Genomic DNA, 24624 nt, shown 5'->3' on the forward strand with positions numbered 1-24624 from the left:
AAAGTTGTTTAGGTAAAGACAATATCTTAATATAGAACTGAATAAGCAAATTAAAAAGAAAGCCTAAATGACCATTAACTAAGGTTCTAGAAGATCGAGCTAAATAAAGCGAGAACCTAAGATACAAAAATAATTCTAATGCCCTCTCATAATGGTCATTCTATCAAGTACCTTGTAGAAGACAACACATGTCATGTAGTCACAAATGCTTCAAAACATTCTGCAGGGGGAACTAAGGTGTACTTGTGTTCTTGTCGGAGGCTTGCACTGGGAAGGCACTTGTTCAAAAGAGGAGTTGGCATAACTTCCAAACTGTTCCTTCCATCTATCTTGCTGTAGAAGCTTGTTGCAAAGATCATACAATGTTAGGGCAACACTAGTATAAGTGATATTATTGGGCACTTCTATGAAGTGCGATCGGGCAAGCTTTTCAGTGTGATCACTACCATATCATCTTCCTCTATCTTGTGGCCAATAGCCTCTAATTGGTCACAGAAAGAAAGAAAGAAAGAATCTTGATGGATATCTCATAAAGGTCCTTCAAGATGTCCAAGATTCCTTCAGCTGTTTTGATGGAAGGTATTTGAGGGAGTTGATCATTTGTACCTAAGAGTTTGATTGATATGACAACTTCTCGACTACATTCATCCCATTACACTCATACTAACTTCTATCCAACATACTATTGGTCAAAGATGCCATCGCAAAAATAGAGGTTGCTGGTCAGCCTTGTGAAGACATGAAATTTGAGGTAGAACACGTTCAAAATTGAAACCTAATAAGAAAATAGATTGGATGAACCTTCAACGTTTCATGGCTAAGAAAAACAAAATATAATTAAAAATAAAAACCTCAAGAAGCCAATAAAATAGAAATCCAAAATCAATGAATTAGGGTTTCATTTGAGAAAAAATGATAAATAACAACTACCAAAAATAAAATTAGAAATTGCACTAGAAAAATCCTAAAATTAGCGCAGGTGTTTATCAGAGTATAGTGGATCAAAAATTTCACAAAAAGTGTTGTCTTTGGTTTTGTTAATTTCGTCGGGTATCCCAAAAAATACAAACATGGCAGTCTCCTGACCATTGAATAAGATGCACAACTTGCGGAAAAGCACTAGGTGCAGTCAGGTGCATAGAACTTTTCCTATCTTTTTTGTAGTTTGGACCTTTGCATTTTGAATTGTGCACAGGTTTGGAAGATGCAAGTCAGGTTGATCAATCCTAAAAAAACAAAACACAAATCGCGGATAAAACAAATGCATTAAAAAAAGAATTGCAGAAGATGCCAAACGAAGACACAAAAATCATGAACTAAAGTCTTTTGTAAAAGCTTGGGATTTGTGATGTGGGGTTTTCTGTTTCTAACTTTTGACTCAGACAACTTTGGGCCTGGATATGTAGTAAATCCTAAATGGGTTTGAATTAGGTTGTATAATAAAAATTGGTGAAAAATAAATATCAACTTTTCACTAAAAAATTTGTCCAAAAATCATAACTGCTCTAATACAATGAACTTGTAAAAAATCAGATTCACGGAAAAATGTAATTATTATTGTATTAACAATGAACTTTAAATAGAGTTTACAAACGTTACTAATATTGTGAATCAAAAAGGAAAGTTGTTTAAATAAAGACAATGCCTAAATATAGATTTGAATAAGAAAATTAAAGAGCCTAAATGACCATTAACTAAAGTTCTAGAAGACCTCGCTAAATATAGCGAGAACCTAAAATACTAAACTAGTAGCAACTATCATTGCGAATATCCTTATAAAATCAATCAATATGGTGGGCCCTAAAAATGTTGTCCAATTTATAATTGGCAAAGTTGAAAATTGTAGGCTAGCGGGTTCTTTAGTGGAGGCTATGTAGAGGTATACTTTTTAATCACCATGTTGTAAAGAACCTCAACCAGTTCTACCTTCAATACTAGAATATACCTTGTAAATCTGATCACAATCTATAGTCATGAATGTAATGTCCCCATTTTTAGCAGGGTCTTGTAGTTGGCTTGATCAATTCACCATTGCGACCCTCGTGAGTTGACAATGGGATTTGAGGGTCTCAGTTGTGGGGTTATAGGCTCTTCAGTAGCCTATGGTGTGTTTTGGCTCCATTTGAGGGGCTTACTATTTATAGTAAGTCAAATTGTTGGTTCCGATGAACTTAGTTGAGTTAAAGGAGTTGTATGATGCTCTTAGTTTTTATTTCGGACTTCCAATTTGGGCTAAGAAGCGGTTGGGTGCTGGTTAATTTGGAGTTGGTTGAGTACCCATTTATATTTGCTGCTAGGCATTATTTTCTATTTGCACTTTAAGAGCAATGTTTTACATATCTGCCATTGCATTTGTTTGTTGAAGAATTCTTTTGCTGCTGCTAGACTTCATGTCAAAGGGTTTCAAGGCATGTCTTACCTATTGTTTGAGAGTTAGCGGGGCACATTATATTGGTATCAAAGCTTGCTTGCAAAGTGTTTTACGAAATGTCAAACAATTGAATTATAAAAGAATATGGTGTTTGATGAAGTTGTAACCGGTTAGGGTTATTACAGTGGTATCAAAGAGGTTTCTTGCCATCTTGTGGGGTGGGAAGGTTATTTTATTTTAGATTCACTGTTGCATTTGGAGTGACTAACACTCTAGCATTTTCTAGCCATGGATGAACATAGGAGGATTGACAGTTCTAGAAATCGGTGGAGTAATGAGGAAGTTAGCACGAAAATGAATGCTTTGCAGGAGAGTATGGAGAAATTTAAACTTCATAAATAGAGGATGGCGAAGAGCTTGTCGAAGCTAGAGACAGTTGAGAGGGTGCTAAGGTATATGGTTGCAGTTGCATTTGTTTGATGGAGAATTCATCAACAAAGGATGGGAGCAGTGTTTTATATATCTGCAGTTGTATTTGTTTGTTGGAGAATTCTTTTGCTACTGCTAGACTTCATTTCAAAGGGTTTCAAGGCATGTCTTACCTATTGTTTGAGAGTCAACGGGGCTTATTACATTGGTATCAAAGCTTGCTTGCAAAGTATTTGACGAAATGTTAGACAATTGAATTACAAAAGAATGTGGTGTTTGATAAAGTTGTAACCGGTTAGGGTTATTACAATGCTATCAGAGAGGTTTCTTGCCATCTTGTGGGGTGGGAAAGTTATTTTATTTCAGATTCGCTGTTGCATTTGGAGTGACCAACACTCTAGCATTTTCTAGCCATGGACGGACATAGGAGGATTGACAGTTCTAGAAGTCAGTGGAGTAATGAGGAGGTTAGCACGAAAATGAATGCTTTGCAGGAGAGTATGGAGAAACTTAAGCTTCATCAACAGAGGATGATAGAGAGCGTGTCAAAGCCAGAGACAGTTGAGAGGGCAGTAAGGTATATAGTTTCCGCCTTTAGAAGGTCGGCGAGGAGGCTTGAGTTTTTCTTGACAGGTGTCCATGATGCAGATGTACCTATATTTAGTACGACACATGCTAGTCCTATCCACAGTGTTGATGGTGGACTTATTTTACAGGGATATGTGGTTGTGTCAGTGGTAGTGGAGGATAGCGGCACTGAGCTTCAATAGTTTGAGGCTCCTAGAGTTGTTGCTGTAGTTGGTGTAGAGACAATTGATGCAGTTGTTACTATAGATACTTCAGGCTCTCTCGAGAAGGGGATTATTATGGAGATTTGTGTGTGAGCTATCATAGAGTAGCTCTAGTGTAGAGAGCAATTGCTTCCTTAGGTGGGACTGATGCATGTATGGAGTCACCAAGATGTGATGTTGGTGATTTGTGTGTTACAGCGGAATCAGTAGATGTGGGTTCATGCTCTAGCATTAGTGATTCACAACTTGACGTTGAGTCATGTGTGCAGTGTTAGCTATCAACAGTTGAGGCTTTATTAGGAGATGTGGATGCAGATAATATGGACACATCTAATGATACATTTGATGATGCTATGAGCTACACTGGGTAAGATATCCCTTGCCAAGTATCAGCTGATGACAACGAGGAAAAATTGGATGGATCCCAGGATCAATGTTTACAAGATCTATCTTTTGAGGTGGAAGCTGAGACATACGGGGATATTGATATTGCGAGGGCTTCCATTTCTTTAGATGAGGAGTTGATTGAGGTACATAGTGGCTGCTTCTCAGATGCAAAGTTGTGCATGGTCGATAGCACACATGCAGTGAGTGATCTTGTGGTGGGTAGTTCTTGTTCGATTTCCTATCGCATTGCAGTTAGTGAAACATGGAGCTTGCATAGGAGTTAGGGGTTACAAAGGCATCATGTGACTTGTCAGTTGAAGGTGAGTGATAATGACATTTCTTCAGCTCTTGAGCATTATGATGGTATCCCTCAGATGCTAGCTACATATGGTTGGGGTGCTCTTGTGTTAGATGAGCATGGTGATAGTAGTCTTTCTCTAGCAGAGGTTCATGCGCTTTGAGAGGCTATCAGGATCTTGAAGCATAGTTACTCTCAGTTAGTTGCTGACAGGGATTACCTCTTGGAGTGGGGTAACACCTGTTATGAGATGTTGTTAGGGAAAGAGGAGGAGGTAGTTGAGCTCACCCAAGAGCTTGAGGTGATTGTGGACTCTCTCCAATATACTCAGTTGTCTCTTTAGGAGTCACAATCATAGTTGGATGAGGTTACTGTGGAGTTAGAGCAGGTACAATCGATACTAGCCTCAGACACTGTTTAGTTACATATAGTGGTTGGTGGCGAGTTTTCTTCTACGGTTGGGGATAAGGGACGTGATGATGTGGCAAACACATTCATCCTAGATATGAGTGTAGTATGTACAGAGCAGGTGAGATCATTAGTGGAGATGGGCTCTCATGGTGATTTGCTTCCTTCTACTGGAAGTGAATCTATTTCTTCTTTTCATATAGCTAGTAGCATTGGACACTTGGCATTGTCACATTTTCAGAGAGATCAGTTGTGGATTGCGGGGGAGCAGGTTGATGCTTCTGCATAGAATTTCTACTGTACTGAGTCATTCATGCAGTATTTGCTTGAGAGATCGTATTTACAGGAGGATTCATACAGGGTATCTGAGGGTATCTCTCATTCGGGGTTCTCATGCTATACGATGATTGGTGGAGAAGATTGTAGAGATCTCGGCTACAATGCTTCCCAATAGGGATTTTGTGGTTGGGTTTGCTGAGAGGTTTGTCCAGGTTTCCGCCTGACTAATAGTTCAAAGTCAAAGATTTGAGCCATCTTTTGATTCCCAGTTTGATGACGATGAGCCCTCGACAAAGATTGGGAGTTTTTATCAGCATTACATTGTGAGAAGTGCTCATAACTTTTCTTTTGACCCTCAAGTAGAAAACTTAGTTTCACGTCGGTGCGGGTTGGCTCTAGTTTCATACCATTCATTATGGGATGGGTTAGCACCATCTTTTGCAAATGGGATTGAAAGCTGCAAGTTAGACCCCTTGCGGTATTTACACACCCAGGACAGTTTGGCAGAGGTTGAAGTTGGTGGTAGTGTTCAGGTACCTATGGTTGTTACCATCTCCATACTGCAGTTGGGTGTAAGTGTCAATTTGATGGGGACTTAGGTGTGGATAGAGTTGGTATTTCAGTTGGGTTGAGTTCTGATGAGTCATTGCCTTAATCAGTGCCTAGGGTCAATTTTCAAATGATTCTAATGGTGATGTCCGTTATTTGGGTGTTGGTGCTACAGGAGTTGCTTGTATAGAGCATGGATAATACACAGTTCTACCCATGGGATCCAGGTGGACTGTGATGTTCATTTTGCTTCAGGCAAGCAATCCTAGGGAGGGAGGACTATAATGTCCCCATTTTTTAGCAGGTTCTTGTAGTTGGCTTGGTCAGTTCATCATTACGAGCCTTGTGATCTGACAGTGGGATTTGAGGGTCTTAGTTGTGGGGTTATAGGCTCTTCAGTATCCTATGGTGTGTTTTGGCTCCATTTGAGGGACTAACTATTTATAGTAAGACAAACTATTGGTTTTGATGAGCTCAGTTGAGTTAGAGGAGTTGTATGATGCTCTCAACTTTTATTTCAAGCTTCCAATTTGGGCTCCAGGAATCTTGGAGGGAGCGTCTATTATCTTTCATCATCAGGATCACTTTGGTGTCGTCAGATTTTGATTCTAATGCTTCTTCAGTTGTTTTCGCAAGATAAGTGAATTATTATTATTATTCATCTAAATACGGTGAGGTTGCTATTTTTGTTGGTATTGCTGGTTGGTCACCTTAGTATTATAGCTCGTTGGAACGGAGACGAAAAGTTTTAAATTGTGGGAACAATAATTAGTGGCCTTGCATGTCAGAATATTAAGTTATGGTGGAAAAGGTCATTTTTGGAGCCAAAAGCAATTAATAAATTATATTAATGACACTTTATTATATTTTAATGTTGTGTAGAGAAATCTTCTTAAGTAATGGCTTTAGATATCTCAGAGGTGAATCGATTGGAATGCAGTCTCAATCAAATGGCTTCCATAGTGAGCCAACGCTGCCCAACAAGTCAAAAAAAATCCAATCTGAACACACATGGCTAAGGAAATAGCAACAACAATTGGATGCCAAGAATATAATAGATGTCTTTCCCAACTTTCAGCTTTATTAGTAAATGAAACCCTTCCAACTTGGATGTCACTTTTGGAGTCAGTAGATTATCCAATTGCCATACAACAACGACAATGTATTGATGATTAGAATTCATAAATCATACACAATTTGCTATGTGTTTCAATAGCTCTAAGTGTGATTCAGAAAGAGGAATCAATCCACAGAGAATTTCCCTGTAGAAACCCTCAACACAAATCCCAATGAAAAATAAGCAATGACATAGAATGAATTGCTTTCTCCATGAAGTCTCTTTTATAATACAAAAATGAACTTGGCTTCTTTCTTACACTTTTTATTAAAAATGCTTCATCAATACATTTTTCAATTAGAAGGTTTCATTTTATAATTTTAAATAAATAACTCCCAAGCTAAAAGCTTCATGAAGGTACTTTTCACTTAGAAGGCTTCTTTAACACACCATCAAATTATAACAATATAATGATAAAGTTTTTCATTAAGATAGCCTTAATAAATAACTTATAATGTGAGGCTCCATTAAATGATCCAATTAATCATTGAAGATGCCAATCATTGGGTGCCTTAAAGACACTAGTAAAAATAGTAACTGCTCGAAGTTGACTTACTATAATAAAATGTCACTTAACAAAGACCCTCAAAACACACTATCATCTCACAAGGGTCGCAATGATGAATTGACTTCGCCAAGCTACATGAACCTGCTAAAATGGAGGCATTACAATCCTCCCTCCCCAAGATTGCTTGTCCTCAAGCAATTGCCGAAACCAAAGGCACATATCCTTCCACCCGAATCCCAAGGAAAAGCATGTGTAATGTCCCAAGCATTATCTGCAGACTCTTGTGATAATAACTCTATCCACAGAGCTATCTTGAATATATTGTCACCATACCAACAATGGAGCCTCAATTAATCCACAATCCCTAACTTGTCTTCACTTGGATCCTAGTAGAGACGTAGCTCACATATGTCCATAACAAGGAAAAATGGATATGTAATATCATTTAGTAGATTAGAACTCCATTCACACCCTACCAATCTAGCACGAGTACAAAGACTATTTGTGCAAGAGGAACTAGTACTCCCAAAAACATCTGTATCATAACCCAGATATTCATCCTCTGCAAAATAGTCATGAATATGCTGACTCTGCAAGTAGCCTCCTACTAACTTTAACTACTAACCCCATTAATTGCAGATTGTGCAAGCCCATCTCATAAAGGATAGTGTGAACTTGGAGCCAACCCACACCTATGTGAAACCAAATCGTCTACCTATGGGTTGAAAGAGAAATAATGAGCACCCCTCACTATGTAATTGTGGTAAAATGCTCCAATATCTATCAGAGGTTCATCAGTACCCACTGGAAATCAAGAGATGGCTCCAATCGCCGACTCCGAACAACTGGTCGACCGAGATCTTGGGTAGCTTGCTTAGCAAACCCAACCACAAAATCCCTATGGGGAAGCATTATAGCTGAAGTCTTTATAATCTTTCCCACCGAACGTCGAGTATCGCGAGAACCTTGGATGAGAGTACCCTCAGAAGCTTTGTATGGTCCCTCTTGCGATTCCGCACTCTCTATCATATACTCCATAAATGACTTTGTGCACTAGATATTATATGAAGAAGCATCAACCTACTCACATGTAATACACAACTAATCTCTTTGAAATAGTGGCACTATTAACTTTTTGTTATTATCATCTGTATGAGATGAAGGAATAGGGTTGTTTCCAGAGGGAACCATCCCAACTGAGAGTCAACCTCCCAACTAGATGATACTCAACATGTCTAGTGAAGTCGAGGGAGTGGTGTTGTGAATTGTGTGAATCCTCCTCTACATCAGAATGGCTATCAAAGAGCTGCCTTGCTTCACCTGACAAGGGACTAACCTTTGGAGAACCTTACAGAACTAGAAGCTCTATGCGATTCTTCACTAATGCACTCATCTCATATGTAGCTACTGAACTCATCTCAAGGGTGGATGTAACTGCATTCTCATCACATCCATCATCCCTATCCATGTAAGTCAAGTCACCACCAACCACCACGATATAAGTCAACTCACTACCAACCACCACGATATGTAGTTGAATTCGATATGGGGCTAGTGTGGACTATACATGCTCCAACTCCATGGTAACCTCATCCAAACGTGACTATGACTCTTGGAGTGCCAACATTGCAGACAGTCCGCAGTCACCTCAAGCTCATGATTGAGCTCGTCAACATCCTCCTTTCCCCCTAAGGCATCATAACATACCTGATCTCTCTTGAGAAGGAAATCTTGATCTGTTACTAACTATAAATAATTATGTCTCATAATCCTGATAGCCTCTTGGAGAGCATGAAACTCCTCAAGGGAAAGACTACCATCATAGTGCTCATCTGTCCCACAAGCGCTCCAACCATAGGCAACCAACATTTGTCGAGCAACATCAAAGTTCTCTAAAGCTGTGGCAATCATGCTATCGCTAACCTTTAGCTGCCCAATCAAAGGATAAGGAACCTGTAACCTTTGACTCATGCGCATGTCCTTTGACCAAACTTGACATTGTGATAGGAAGCTATATCTTCACTGCTTAACACATGATCACTAACATCATGTGCACTAACAACCTCAAACATGTCCATCAATGAGGTAGCACTACTAGGTACTGCTACCAATACCTTCTATGAAGAAGTGGAAGCCACTGCTGTATCAAACTCCTAGCATGTATTTGCTTCCTCCTCATCTGCGAGTTTGTGTAAATCCCGATCGTTGGACCTATTGTAGTCTAATAAATACTCGGAGTCATCACCCAACATTTGATATGAAATACTAGACTTGTTGTAGCACGAATCATCATCCAATGAAACATCCGGGGTCCCTTCATCACTAGTATCAACATCGTTCAATCGAGGCCCCTCTGTTATCATATGCTACTACTGCATACATGACTCAATGTCATCGTGTAGATCAACATCACTAGGGCATAAATCTACATCATCTAACTCCTCCATAACACTCAAATCATGAGTATCATAATTTGGTAGCTCCATGCCATCATTTGTCCTGCCTAAGAAGACTGTTGTCTTCTGCACTGACTCAACACTATGATAGCTGCCATAAAAATCATGACTGTCAGTGCTCATATCCTCCACGCAGTCTTCAAAAGCAACACCCTCATTAAGAGAGTCTAAACTAATAGTGGTAACAATTGCATCTTCTATAGTCGTACTATCTGCAGCATCATCAACATACTCACATAAGGGACTACTATCCTGAAAATCAGACCATATATTACCCATATCCCTACTACTACCAATTGATGTAAGATTGCCATTAGAGGTAGGTATCATGTCCTTGGCATTTTCCGAAGCACTAACTCTTGGACCCTCAAACTGCTGGAACTCAATGCTACTGTCCTCTAATGAAACAAACACCTCCACATGCCCTAGTGTAGAATCTCCAACAGCATAACTACGGAAAGGACTAGTGGCTGCACTACTAAGCATATGATTGTCTTCACCATGATCACCAGCTGTTGAAAACTCACAGTGAAGACTTCTGGACATCTCACCTGTGAAAAAAACTAGTTTATCTTCGTGCATTCTCAGCGAAGACCTTTGAAAAATGGAAACCATATACCTAGCTACCCTGTCAACTGTTGCCGGATCCTTTGTCGAAAGCTTTTCCATACTTTCCATTAAGGCATTTGTTTGCTTTTTGTTATTCAGTTGGTTTCCATATTTATTAGGTTTCCTGTATTTGTCCATAACTGAAATAAGTGCAAAAGTGCTGCTCACTCAAATGAAAACACGACCAATTAATAATTTAATAATCTTTTATCTGCTGAACAAGGTGGCAGGAAACTGCTCTGATACCACTGTAAATAACCTCAACCAGTTCTACCTTCAATTCTAGGATATCCCTTGTAAATCTGATCACAATTTGTATTTATGAAGCTCAACGAATATTCAACACTTAGGAAACAATATTCAAATCCGCTGTTATGAATTCTCTGTTTGTATTTGTTAAGTTTATTAAGTTATTGAATGCTTCTTACAGTGCAAGGTTGTTATAGAAATGATATACGAACTGTTTCAGACCTTTGACAAACATATACATGACTGAAATTAATTATTACAGCTAATAGACATAAAGACAAACACTTGCCATGCATCCCAATTTGCACCTACAGCCACTAGGCATTTCTACAAAAACTTGGCATGCATACTAGTTGATTCAATGTAACTGAAACACATAACTATAGCTTGGCATTTCATCAAACAGTTGCTGTGCAACCTGGTAACTCCTTATTTTAATTCCAAACTGCTTTTGCAATTAAGATGCAAGCCATTATTACAATTGGAAGAACTCATGGACAATGCAATACATTTAAGGAACCTGATTATGTCTTTGGCGTCTGGTGAATAGCAGCAGATTGAATTAAATGCAAAATCCAAACTCAGTAAATTCTGTTGCAGCCAACATGAGGTGGTAAGCTGCCTTGAGAATGCCAAACACTGCCAGAATTAGTGATCGCATTATGCCCAAAAATGGCCCGCAACAGCAATAATCTCACACCACTTCAACCACAGTAGTCACAACCCAAATATGCCCAGTAATGGCTTTGAATATCTCAGAGGTGAATCGATTGGAATGCAGTCTCATTCGAATGGCTTCCATAGTAAGCCAACGTTGCACAACAAGTCAAAAAAAAAAAAAATCCAATCTGAACACACGTGCTAAGGAAATAGCAACAGCAATTGGACACCAAGAATATAATGGATATCTTTCCCAACTTTGAGCTTTATCAGAAATGCAACCCTCCAAACTTGGATGTCACTTTCAGAGTCGGTAGATTATCCCATTGCCATTCAATGACGACAGTGGATTGATGATCAGAATCAGAAATCATACACAATTTGCTATGTGTTTCATTAGCTCAAAGTGCAAATTAGAAAGGGAGTCCTCAGTGAATTTCCATGTAGAAACCCTCAGCACAAATCACAATGAAAAATAAGCAATGACATAGAATGAATTGCTTTCTCCATGAAGTTTCTTTTATAATACAAAAATGAACTTGGCTTTTTTCTCACAGTTTTCATTAAAGATGCTTCATCACCACACTTTTCAATTAGAAGCTGTCATTTAAACTTTTGAATAAATAACATCCAAGCTAAAAGCTTCATGAAGACACTTCTCACTTAAAAGGGTTCTTCAACACGCCAGCGAATTATAACAATTTAATGATAAAGCTATTCATTTAGATAGCCTTAATAAAGAACTTATAATATGAAGCTCCATTAAACAATCCAATCAATCACTAAAGATGCCAATCACTAGGTGCCTCAACTGTATTGCTAAAAATAGTATTAAAATTGACTTACTATAAATAACAAGTCATTGAACAAAGACCCTCAAAACACACTTTTAGCTCACGAGGCTCGCACTGATGAACTGACTTTGCCAAGCTACTAAAATGGGGACTTACACATGCTTTTCACTCAGTGAATTTGATATTGCAAATGATTGTCACATAGATTGAGTGGGTCAAAGGAATCTACATAGAGGCTGAGGAGATTTAATAGATTGTGACTAATCATCATATGCCAGAAGGCATCTTGAAGACCTCCAACTTTGAGTTGGTGGAGCTAATTTAAATTAATCTTTTAATTGGTGATATATGACATGTTATCTACCTTTAATTGTGTGTGTGCGTGTTGTTGTGAGGTTTTCACACATTGCCCCAAATCTTGGGGACCCCTTTTTCTTTTAATCGCCTCGGCAAATTTTTGGATTGCCCAAAATTTTTGAGTTTTGAAAATGTCACGCTTTGGCAACTTCAGGACAGATATGGGGAGGCTTAGCTTATTTTCACCCAGTTTTCTTAACTTGATTTTCTAGAGCTATCAATTTTATCCCTAGGCCGAATAATTTTCTAAGTTAATTTCAACTTGGCAGGATAAAGTTGTGAATTTGGTACTTAGATGTTTTCTTTTGAAAATTTGGTTTTAACTCTGTAAATTTGGATAATTTTCAAAAGAGAAATTTTAATTAGACTTAAGTCTTTGAAAAGTCTCAATTTTTTCTTTGGTGAAAATTTTAATTTTGTTGAAATGAGGAAAATTGCAAAAAATCGATTTTTGGTTCTAGATGCAATTTTATTTTATTTTTATTTTGGCTTGGCAAAATCGATTTGGTGGAAAATTGCAAAAATTGGCTTTAATTGGATTAAAATTGCCTTGAAAGTTTTTTAGTTTTTAATGAATTTGGTAATTTAATATTGAAAAAATAGCTTTTGGTTAGCCAAAATCCAAATTTAAGGATGTATTAATTACTAAACCCTCATTAAATAAAAATATTTAACACCCTCAAGGCCATTTAATTTCATTTTGCAATTTGGAGCTAATTGGCAAATTTTAAAGTGCAATTTTCTTTTGACAAAATTAATTTTTTGAGCTAAACACTTAATTTTGGGCCATGCTTGATTTTAATTTTTGTTTCTTGTTTTCTCCTAGACCAGGTCGGCCAGCTTTATGGAGAAAGAAAATTGGCTATAAAGGGAGTCTCCTCCCCATTTCATTTTCACAAATCACTTTTCTTCCTCTCCATGTGGGCGAATTTTGTGGAGGAGCAGATTTTTTTCAGACATGGGCGAATTTAGTGGAAGGCAGTTTTTTGCATGCTTGGGCAATTTTTGCTTACATTTCTCCATTTTCAGACCTTGGCGATTTTTCTTGTGGGCAGATTCTTGCATATTTTGGTGGTTTTCTCCTCCATTTGTGGGCTGCGATTTGTGCCTTAGGTAGCATTTTGGGCAGATTTCAGACTTCATGCTTGGGTGAATTTGAGGCGAAGGCAAAATTTTCCATTCTTGGCATTTTATTGAGGCAGATCTGATTCTGATTTTTGGGCAATTCATGGTGAAGGTCTGATTCTTTTTTCCTATTTAGGACTGCATTTTTTATACCAGATTTTGGCAATTTTGTCGGGAGAAGAGATACATATGAAAGTTTGATTTTTGCATAGAAGGCAAGTGTTGGATAGTTTTAGGAGTGTAAATTTCTAATTTGCAAAGGGATTTGAACTTCTTGAAAGTCATATCCTAGGTTCCGAAAAGTCGCTGTAAGTTTACTGGTTAAGGTGAATTTTCATCATCTAGAGTTGCAAGGAGTGCTTAAGCTGACATCCATCTTTCGTTCTAGTCTAAGGATTGCTCCGCTTGGTTCTTCTTGCCTTTTGGTCCACCACTCTACCATCCTGTAATAGTGCGATGAGCATGGAGGATGATAGTGCAAGTAAGAATCCCAAGCGGGCGAACACTAAGAAAGACAGAGGATATGACGCCCAAAATGTCCTTCTTCTCGAAAATGAAGAGAATAATCGACACCAATATTTGTACAGCGGACATGATACGGATGAGGGACAGACCGAAGGAAGGACAATCCCCCTTGGCAAAAAGAATTTACAAGAGTGGAATTGTACACGCAGCGGCTTTTTCGCTCACATTGCCTTGTCCAAAATTGATTATGGAATGTGCATCCAGATTTGATCTAAACAGTAATTCCATCATTTTTGATAAAGGGAAGAGAGTGTTGGCTAGCATTGGTGAACAAGCAATCGAAGAAACATTCAACATTCCCCAACACAAGGGCATGACAATTGTAATGATGGATTAAGCAACTAAGTCATTTCAAGATAACCAAGAGGCCTATTACACTCATCTAAAGCAGAATTGGATACGCGAGGGAAGGAAAGGAGTTAACAGATCATCGAGGCTTACAGTGGCAGATTTCAAACTAGAATATGGTGATCTTGTTGTTCTGCTCAGTCGGATCATGGGCCTAGCTCAAGGGATGAGATTTGAAAATTGGATGTACTTCTTCATTGATGAGATTGAGAAAGGGAAAAGAAGGTTTGATTGGGCCAAGATCATAAGCGAGAACTTAGAATTGCAACTCAGAACAGTGCAAAACCAAAAGCAATTGTACGTGGGCTCCTATCTGTTCTACCTAATTGCTAGATTGTACAAGAGTCCGAGACTTAAGGCCTTAGGAGAAGTTAGTAGCGGACCGGGGCAATATTTGGTACATGAATGCTATCTGCAGCTCCATTTGCACAATAACAAAGATTACAAGATATTTTTCGATGCCTTCGCCATGAATATAGTAAGGGTGTTACAAGGGACACCCGCTAAGAGACTTTCATCGGAAGCAGAGACAAGAATTAAGAAGTTTGGGAGTTGGTTCATCCAATTTCCGTAGTTTACATACATTAGAGTGGCAGGAAGTACAATTTGTCCGAAGAGGCTTCCAAGGTACCCACCCGACAAGGTAGTTTGTTAGAATTGGCTAGACAACTTGAGCACTATGATAGAATATTGAGAAACGAAGAAAAAACAAGCATTTCATTCTCAATCATAATTGGCAATGATAGTTGCCCAAATCGGGCCTCGTTTGAAGCCGCAGAAAAGGAATTGGAATGGTATCATCTAGGATGGTACAGAGCAAGGCAAGGGGTTGACCCTAATGGTCTTATCAAGGCATCTCATGGAAACGAATTCAGGCATGTTCCCACCATAGAAGACTTTTGGGCCAACGCCAAAGATGACTTTCATGTGAGAAAGCTAGCTTTCTCAAGGCTGACGGTGAACATGATGAGGGCTATTAGATGGAGAGGCCTTGATATTTCGGATCAATTGGAGGATGATGGAAATGTGTTGAGAGAAGACTATGATACAGTAGAAGGAACAAAATTGAATCCAGTAGATTGGGATGACCATCAGGGTTCTTCCTTGGAAGCACTTACAAGGGTAGTGGATTTACATACCGAATCATGGTATAATGAAGGACTAAGGAAGCTACAAAGACAAAGGATTCCCCTTACCTATGAGATGATGAAGCCAAAAGAAAGACAAACAGAATCAGTTGGGCACAAGAATGAAGGAAATGGCCGACGACAGGAAATAATTAGAAATGGCAAGAAGAAGATTTTGGAGGTAGAGAAGGGCAAAGAACATCCAGAGCCTCCAGCCAAGAGACAGCATGTAGTGTCATCAAGAGAGAGTATAATTGAGGCTAGAGGCCAAGAGGTCAATTCGAATGAGAAAGGGGCCGCGGTGAAGGTGAGCTCTGATTCGGAATCAAGTGGCTATAGTGAAAGCACCAAATACTCCCCTCTCTCGGAGAACCAGCAAGGAAATGATATGGAAGAAACTAGTAGAGAAGAAGATGGACCAATCGACATCGAGGCAATAAGTCAGGAACTCGAGGCCGTTGGTGATGCTTTGTTAGTCAAACCAAATTCAGATTTAGGGAGATGCATTGCACCACTATGGTTAAGACAAATGCTTATGCCAAGAGGCGAGGTGGTAATAACCCATACAGCTGAGGACATCCAAGGGTTAATGGAAAAGGGTGATAGCGAGAACCAAAAACAAATGGCAAGAACGGTGGCAAGGGTAACAGGAGCGACAAGGATGATCACCGAAAGGTTCAGATTGCTATTCCAACAGTCAACAAGGTAGTGAACGAGATTGTGGCCCAAGAATACGAGATAGTAGAACATAACTTGGGAAGGAATACAGATGATATGGAGTGTGAGGAGGTCCAGGAAGGTATAGCATCAATCAGAGAAAGGTTAAGGAAGGCAAATGAAAGGATAGTAAAGTTGGAGGCTGAGAACAAATATTGGAGAGATAGCTAGCCCATTCAACAGCTGCACTAGGCAGCCCTTCCTCAAGACAGCGAGAGCAATTCAGGAGAGATATCAGCTCAGCTACATGAAGTCAGGGATTGGATCCATGATACAATCCAAGATGGGCGAAATTTCTTGCCTTCCTTCGTCTCGACATTCCAATCATTAGTGGCCGTTAGAGACAAGTTTAGGTTATTTGAAGAGGAGTGGAAAGGTTTCCTTCCCATCAGAGATTTGGCTATTCCTAGGCTACATGCGTTCATTAGGCTACTAGAGGCACATTTGCAAAGGGCCAGGTTGGTTGATGAGAGAGGATTGAGTATAGTTGAATCTTGGTTTGTTGCATTGACTACCAGATTTAGAACACTTAAAGAGATACGTAATAAGATTGCACGACATAGTCCAAACGTCGACACTTCTATTTCAACCATGATAAGCGACGTTGGAGTGGCACTTGATTTTGAGGATATTAGAGAAGAGGATGTCAATGAAACAGATTTTGGATCAAGATTAGATGAGTTGGGAAAGGTTGCTATCAAGAGAAAGCATTTGGGCACCCTTTCCTCTCTCTGCGCTTTTATTGGATTTGCAAAGGAATATGAGAAGGATCATGAAAAGATACTACAAGCAGCGAACAACGTGGCAAAGTCAGCGGAACTCAAGGCGAAGCACACACCTTGTCCTCCTATGGAAGAAGTTAACGAAAGGCTAGCTAAGTTCATTGCCTTAGCTAAGAAAATGAAAGAAAAAGGAAGATTTATATTAGAAGATCATTTGATGTAAGCCCAAGTGGCAAATTTCCCTTTCTTCTAGAATAGGACAAGTGTCTATTTCTGATTGGCCACCATTTTGGTGCCTTCTCATTGGTTGCCATTTTTTGCACTTTTTCCATTGGTCCATTGATGAGGTGGCAGCTTCTCATTGGCCGATGGGGTGGCAACCCTAATTAGGGTTTTGAGGATCCAATCTAGATCGTTGATCTTGTTTTGATCTCCATCGTCCGTTGTATTTTTGGCCTCTATAAAAGGCCATTTGCTCTCATTTGTAAAGTGTCGGAGAACTTGTTGCGAAAATAATACCAAAATTGCTCTCTTTTTCATTGTTGCGATTGGCATGTTGATCAAGAACATTGGGTGTTATTGCATTTTTTCTACTTCCACTTACTTAGATTTTCTTTCAAGTTGTTAAAGTTGGTTGCATTTGAAGTTGTTTAAGTGAAGTTAAAGTAGATGAACAGTTGTATGGTAGCATTGGTAAATGTTTGATAGGGATCAATACTAGGCCACTAGCATCCTAGCGGCTGGTTGGGAAGCTTTGTGTGGTAAACTAGTTTATTTTTCCTTTGAATCATTGCACCTGTGGAAGTGAGGCCGCTGGTCAGCTCTCATTAGGTTCGATCCCCATCCATTTGCTAACCTTCCATTCATAGGAGTAGGAGTAGAATAGTGAATAGTTGGGTAGTTGAAGTTTAGAGAGAAGAAAGTTAGAGTAGATCAAGTGATAGAACTCATCCATTCACCTTCCACAACCATCGCTTTCCCATCAACATCATCATCGGCAGACACACCCTCCATCATCGCAACCATCAACATTATCTGCTTCCACACATTTCACAAACCAAGCCACCATCACCTTCATCCCACCAAAGTTTAAGTCATCCTCAACAATTTACGTAAGGCCGCCTACGTGATTATCAGTGAATCACATCGATAAAACTGAGCGAGTATCCAACGGTGTAAGGAACATTGGAGTTATACTCATGTCTCATGAGCATTAACTTTTCAAGAGAGGACTTGCATGTTTAATATCTCGTATTGAATATTCAAATCCTAATATGTTATGTAAGTGGTACAAAACTCGCATCAACATGTGTATGAATGTATGTATCTATGTATGTATGTTTATATATGCCTTTTTAAACACCTTGCTGGAATTTGGTTTTGTATTATACAAACATCTATAGACTGCTTGTGAAGGTGGGATATGCGTTGAGTGCTAGGGTTATCAATAGTCTTTGGAGTGTATGACTATGGAGGCACTCAAGTACAAAGAGATCCTTGAAAAAGCATTTATCGTAGATTATGAGTTGTGGGCTTGTGTGGAAAATATTTTGAGTTTCACTGAGCCCAACATCATCATGATTAGGTAAGCTGATAAAGGTCGTCCATGTATGGTGAAATTTATGATGGAATGTAACAAGATGTTATCATTGTTGACCATTGGAACATGATAATGCGCTCTTCCCTTTCTTATAATTTACTTTGTCCCTAAAATATTATAGTGAAACTTTCCTTGCCATGGAGGGTGGTTCTATAAAAGGATGAGGAGGTTGCTGCTGGCTACTAGTCTGCATTTGAAATAATATTTCTGTGTAGATATATAAATTGTTATCTTGAATATTTTTAGGAATCGTAATTTTTGAGCTCTTCAAGAATATTACAAAAAGATGCTCATGAGTTGGTGGTACATATTATTTTATTAATTTTCTTGTTTTTTCGTTCATTGTTGTATATTATATTTTATAATTGTGAATGCTGTATGCAAGTTCAACAAGTTTCGAGTTCTTTATCAGTCATGTAGAATGGAGTACTTACTCTATCCACTTGGTTAAGATTACTGAGTGGGTGCAATGAAAGTTGAGGATTTGGTAACCATTTTCATAGCAAAACTCTCTTGGATTAATTTATTTTTCATCATTTCATTTCATGTCATCTTCATTATTTCTAATAATGATGCTCAGAAATGCTTTTAAAAAACATATTTAAAAGCTTCATAATTTGCACAAATAAAAATACTCATCTCATAAATTCATTCAATGATTTGTCAAATGTCAATAGACAATGAAAATCACAACCAATATTTAATAGTCTTCACAATACTCTCAAAAAAAGCTTTTAAGCACCTCCGAGCTTCTCACCTTAACATGGCTTGAATTGTTGCCCTTGAATGTAATCTATTTATATTTAATAAATCTAACAATTCACAATTTGTCTTATGGTTATGGTCTAACAAAACTCAATATGCCAAGTGGGTAACAACTGACATGCAGTGCACTTGCTTAGTTATTGTCTAAAGGAATCTCTGAAAAATATTTCTACTGTACCACCATTATGGTTTGATGTAATTATGACCATTTCTATGCTCATCACGAGGATCTTGGCGAGACTCGATATGATGTTCATTGTGATTCACCTGTTGCCATTTGAGCTCAATTCATGTTTTAAATTTCACCATACCCTTCCTAGGTTATATCTAGTAACTAATATAGTAACTGACGTCAACACAAATTAATGCTTGTTCTATAGTGAGTTTAATCTAGTCATGTTCAACGTGTGGAAGGTTCAAATGAAGTTCATTCAAATATTAGTATTCATACACTCTTTGATAGCTGTTTGCAATAGGGCATACATGATGACATGGGTACACTAATTTGCTCCGTCCAAATAAATTGTCAAAATTTAGAATGGGACATTGCATTGCTCAATGGCCATTATCACTTCAATCAATAGTAGATGACATTTCTGGCAAAGTATTATTTGTCATTCTAAGAGTAGTAAGAGTATGTATCTAATAACATTATATATATATTTTGTGATTGACCAGATATTAATAAGTTGTTCAAAGTTTTGTGTTTATGTCAAATTTCCTATACTTCGTAAACCAAATTGTACAGCAATGCATTCTGAGTGTAAATCTACATAAACATTAAACAAAAAAAGCCTATGCAGAAGAGGCTCTTTTAGCTATTGTTTCACTCAGGCTCTAGGCTCTTTTAGCTATTGTTTTTCTCAGGCTCTAATGTTTAGAAGTGGCTACAGTAGGTTGCTTGAGAAGGTGCATATGCTGATTCAGATTTCTTGAGATAGTAGGTTTATCAATGAGCATGGTAGATATTAAACTTTTTAATTTATGATTTCTTTTATTTGGGTATGTGCAGCTGGACCCGGAGTTGGAATTTGACCGTGAGGTTTATCCTTTGGGTGTCCTTCCAAGTGCTGGTGTTGTCGTCGGTATTTCACAGCGCATGTCTTTTTCAGCATGCACAGAGTTTCCTTGTTTTGAACCTGCTCCTCAAGCTCAGACAATTTTGCATTGCTTGCTACGCCACCTGCTACAGGTATTATTGATTTGCACAGGTCTACTAAACCTTGTTCAGAAGTGTTGCTTGTATTACTTAGACAGGATTCTGCAAAGTTCAAGGCTTATGATTCTATGAACATGAAGTTTTCTGAGTGCAAGGAAATAAGTGAAAAGTAAAACAGCTTAGGGAAACAAATTGTTTAATTTCCATCAGTGTTTCAGATCAGACTCAATAATCAATCATCAATACGAGGAAACAGAGATAAGAGGATTGCAGAGTTAGCTTAACAAAAAGGGATGATGCAGCCTAGAAGCATGAATTAAGATTAGAATGGCACCTAGTATCATATAAACAACAAAAACACCATAATTTTTTTTTTATAGCATCATGATCATACCACCATAGCATCATGTACTTAAATTTCAATATCAAAACGTTTTTTTTTTTGTCCTTCTCTTCTCTAATTTATTTTTGTCATACCACCTAGTAGTCCTAGACAAGTTTGGAGTGTTTTCAATTGAATGATCACTGCTGCTAGCCAAAAATCCTTGCATTTTTTGATTCTCTGTAAATGGTCTATGTGTTTTGCTGGTTGGATAGGTAAGTTGGGGTTTTACTTGTTCCTTCTCAAATGCAATGATGTGTAATTGGTGGTTGCATTACACAACCCAACATGTTGGCTAGAATGACAGAGATCTGATGCCAGTGTAATGTATACACTTGATTCTTTTGAAATATGTTCTAGTGAACTTGAATGACAACATGAAATGGATAGTAACAAATTGTTGATACCATTATATCTTTTCAAGAGCATTTGTAGAACATAATACATGGATGATGTAAACTAATGTTCAGTTAAAAAACATAACACCAACACTTCAAATGCAAATTAATCATATTCTGAAAATTTGAGATACAAAGAAAGATTTGTAGACTTAGAAGGAACAATTTTATTGTACTAGTAATCGTTAATAACACTTCATGCCTTACAAAATAATTCAGAATGGGAATCTGAATTATAATTTTGTACAGACACCTTAAAGGATGCTGAAAAAATATAACGAATGAGACAACTGTAGTGTTTCAAAAGACACTTGTAGGGTCGAATCCGAAGGCCTCCTCTGCTGCCCTCAACAACTCTACGAAAACAAAACTTGTTTTCTGCACCTTTCCACCCCGGTTCACCCCTGGTTGTCCTGCACAAACCAGCCAGCTTGGGAGTGAACCCTTGCCAGACCCAAAGTCAAATTGAAACTGGATCGACACCCCATGCGAACCAGACCAGGATCAAACCTTGGGACCAGTAAATTTGGTAACATAAATGGAGATTACGTTCATCTGCTTTGGCTTTCTTCCTATATTACCTTTATTGCAACGGGAAACAGGCAGATGAGTGCTAATTGTATTCCTTACCTTTTCTCACTAATTATTACTAGATTGGCCACTGTAGTTCCTTTGTTCATGATATGTTGGAATGTGATAGTTTTATAGCTTCTAGTTTTGCTTCCTTATCAGGTACACAGTCTACCATATTTACAGTTACTTCAGGCTCATCTGACTTTGAGTGCCTATCCGACTCTATCTCAGGTTAGTGCACTTGTTCCTTGCCTAGGAACCTGTGACCCACTGCTCTTTGCAGTCAAATTAGATTTTCTCTCACCTGAGCTCATTTTTGGTGTCTTCATGTATCATCTTTTGCGGGACTTCCTTTGATTTGCTAGTATATGATTTCTTTTTAAAAATAATTTATTTATATTTTAATATTGATTGTCACCCCAATTCTACATGCCCTTCAATTTGCAAGGACATTTTCCTTTTACCATGTGCATCATGTAGAATTGGGCTATGCTTTGTTTTCAATGGGTTTTTACATACTTGTCCACACTTTGATTTTACCCAATTCAAGTAGCTTGGAAGAGAAACTTTTACATTTTTTGAAATGACGAAACTTCCTTCACATCTTTTTGGTATGTTATGACAATTTATGTTGATGACTTCATCAATATGATGGAGCATAGAAAGGGATGTTATGTTCTTAAGCTCTACTAAAGTAGTAGGAATTTCTTCACCTAACCCCGTAATTCAAAGGCTTTTATTCTAGTATGCAAATTGTAACAATGCTCTGATGCCATCGTAATATCCCCATTAGATGTTAATGGTAATTAAACTTGGTTTCTCTAGTTAACCTGGATAAAATATATGTAATGACCTCGGGTTAAATATGATGCCAATTAATTAGGTGACCCTCAGTCAAGTTTGTGATAAATGATTTTAGGGTTTCAATAGTTTAATAAACCTTACAAACCTGTAATCTATTAGAATATTTTTAGCATCCTAGGTCCGTGCTATTTTTTGCTCTTTCGTCTAAACCTTAGTAAATGGTCATTCATGATTTCTTTTAAGTTCTCTTTATCAGTTTTTTTTAGACGTCTTTATTTAGACAACTTTTCTTTTTAATTAACGCTTTTTATAGGGGCTTTAAACTCTATATATGTAGTGTATTGGTTAGTACAATCATTTCGCTTTTTAAAGTTTCATGGTATTAGCGTAGTTATGGGTTTGACTCCTTTACGGGAGGGCTTAGGATTTTGGAAGCTGTTTAATTTTCGAATTTTTTAATAATTCAAACATTTTTCTTCAATAAATTTATTTGTGAATTTCTTTGAAAGTCTTACAAGTTTTTTTTAAAAATAATTTTTTCTTTAGAAAAATAATCTCCATTTAATTTTTTTTTCTTACAAAGTTATTTTGGGTTTTCAATAATTTTTTATCCTTATTTTTTTTTTGATTAATTATTTTTTCCCTCAAAATTTAGAGTTTTCTATTGTTTGACCTAGTCAATATTTTTGCACTCCGGGAGGGCTCTTTGGTTCTAGAAAGATTTTACCTTTCTTAAAAATGATGCTTCGGATTTTGACCTAGCTATTTGTTTGGTTTTAGATAGAATTTTCACCTCAAAAATCAAGTATAGTTTTGGTCAATTTTTCTTCTGAAAAATTATTTCTGGTTTTTGTATTTCTTGAAGTTTGCGTGAGATTTTTTGTTAGGGTCTTGTTTTAGGGTATTCACCATTTTTTTTCCGGAAAACAATGCTTTGTTCACTTCAAATCATGGTATTTTGCAATCAGTTTTGGGGCATCTTGGTCATCTACAATAGTTTGGAGTGTTCTCTGTTTTTTCCTCAAAACCGTAGCAACTGTTCTCAATGTCTTTGTCTCTAGAGAAGGACAATTCCCTTATCAAGCATCAAGTTGTATGTTTTGTGTATGATTTTTGGTGAGAGGGTTAGTGGGAGACTCATCTTAGCGTCTGAGTTAGTGGTAGGCTCATCTTAGCTTCTGAGTTAGTGGTAGGCTCATGTCTCTTTTGCAGACCATTTTGAAGAAGGTGACAACCTTCTATGTGTTTTTTGGCTACTCTTGGTCAATTACTTTCTATAGATCTAGGGAGGGTCTCAGTAGAAGCAACATAATATTTTAAGGGTCTATAAAATGTACAATATTTTGCATTGTAGTTGATAGAATGATCATCAAGGGAAGGTATTAAAATATCTTTGGTATTTTAGGTTCTTGCTATAAGTAGCTTGTTCTTATAGAACCTTAGTTATGATCATTTAGGCTTTCTTTTGAGTTCTCTTAATTGTTCTATTTTTTGATGTTGACTTTCTTTGACAATTTTGCTTTTTAGTAAATACTTTTTATGTTGTTTGTAAACTCTATATATTCGGTGTATTGCTTAGTACAATCATTCCACTTTTTAACGTTTCACAATTTACTCTTTCATTCATGCAATAACCGTAACACAAATGTTATGTTTTGGTTTAACAACCATTGTAGACTTCTGATTTAAACATTGTTCATGTATGATAAAACTAAATTATAAATATTGATTTGAATTGATTGGTACCTATCTCAAGTTGAGTTACAAACATAAGAAGTTATAGAGCCTTTCTTACATTTAGTAGGATTGTGAAACATTATAAATGTTGCTACTAAAGTTTTAGTGATTTGACCACCTGCACTTTGGTGTAGCTTGGCCTAGTTGATATTTGTGGCGATGAAAGCTCTAGTTTAACCTCTAGGTGAGATTGATCTCGAGGCATGGTGTTTTTGCCTTTTGTGTGTGATATCTTTAGGGTTTTCATTGTCAAATATAGGCATGTGAACACAAGTGGTCAAAATAGTTTTCTAGTTAGGGTTTCTAAATAATTTGTAGAACAATCTTTTCATTTTGTCTTTTGGGCAATGATACACCAAGAAAGGCGTTGAAATTTGCAA

General features: G+C 37.6%; 1 protein-coding gene across 2 annotated transcripts in view; it reads left to right on the plus strand.

The window, feature by feature from the left end:
• The window catches only part of LOC149575692 (uncharacterized), a 228605-nt gene that overhangs the window by 22678 nt on the left and 181303 nt on the right, over positions 1–24624 (plus strand). For both annotated transcript variants that reach the window (XM_089815445.1, XM_089815446.1), the window contains exon 12: positions 20204–20383. In XM_089815445.1, coding sequence (XP_089671571.1) covers positions 20204–20383 — 180 coding nt within the window. The remainder of the gene's footprint in view (positions 1–20203; positions 20384–24624) is intronic.

This window comes from Cupressus sempervirens, chromosome 2, assembly GCF_028749045.1.
Source record: "Cupressus sempervirens isolate cs-2001-9-10 chromosome 2, ASM2874904v1, whole genome shotgun sequence".
Lineage (NCBI taxonomy): Eukaryota > Viridiplantae > Streptophyta > Pinopsida > Cupressales > Cupressaceae > Cupressus > Cupressus sempervirens.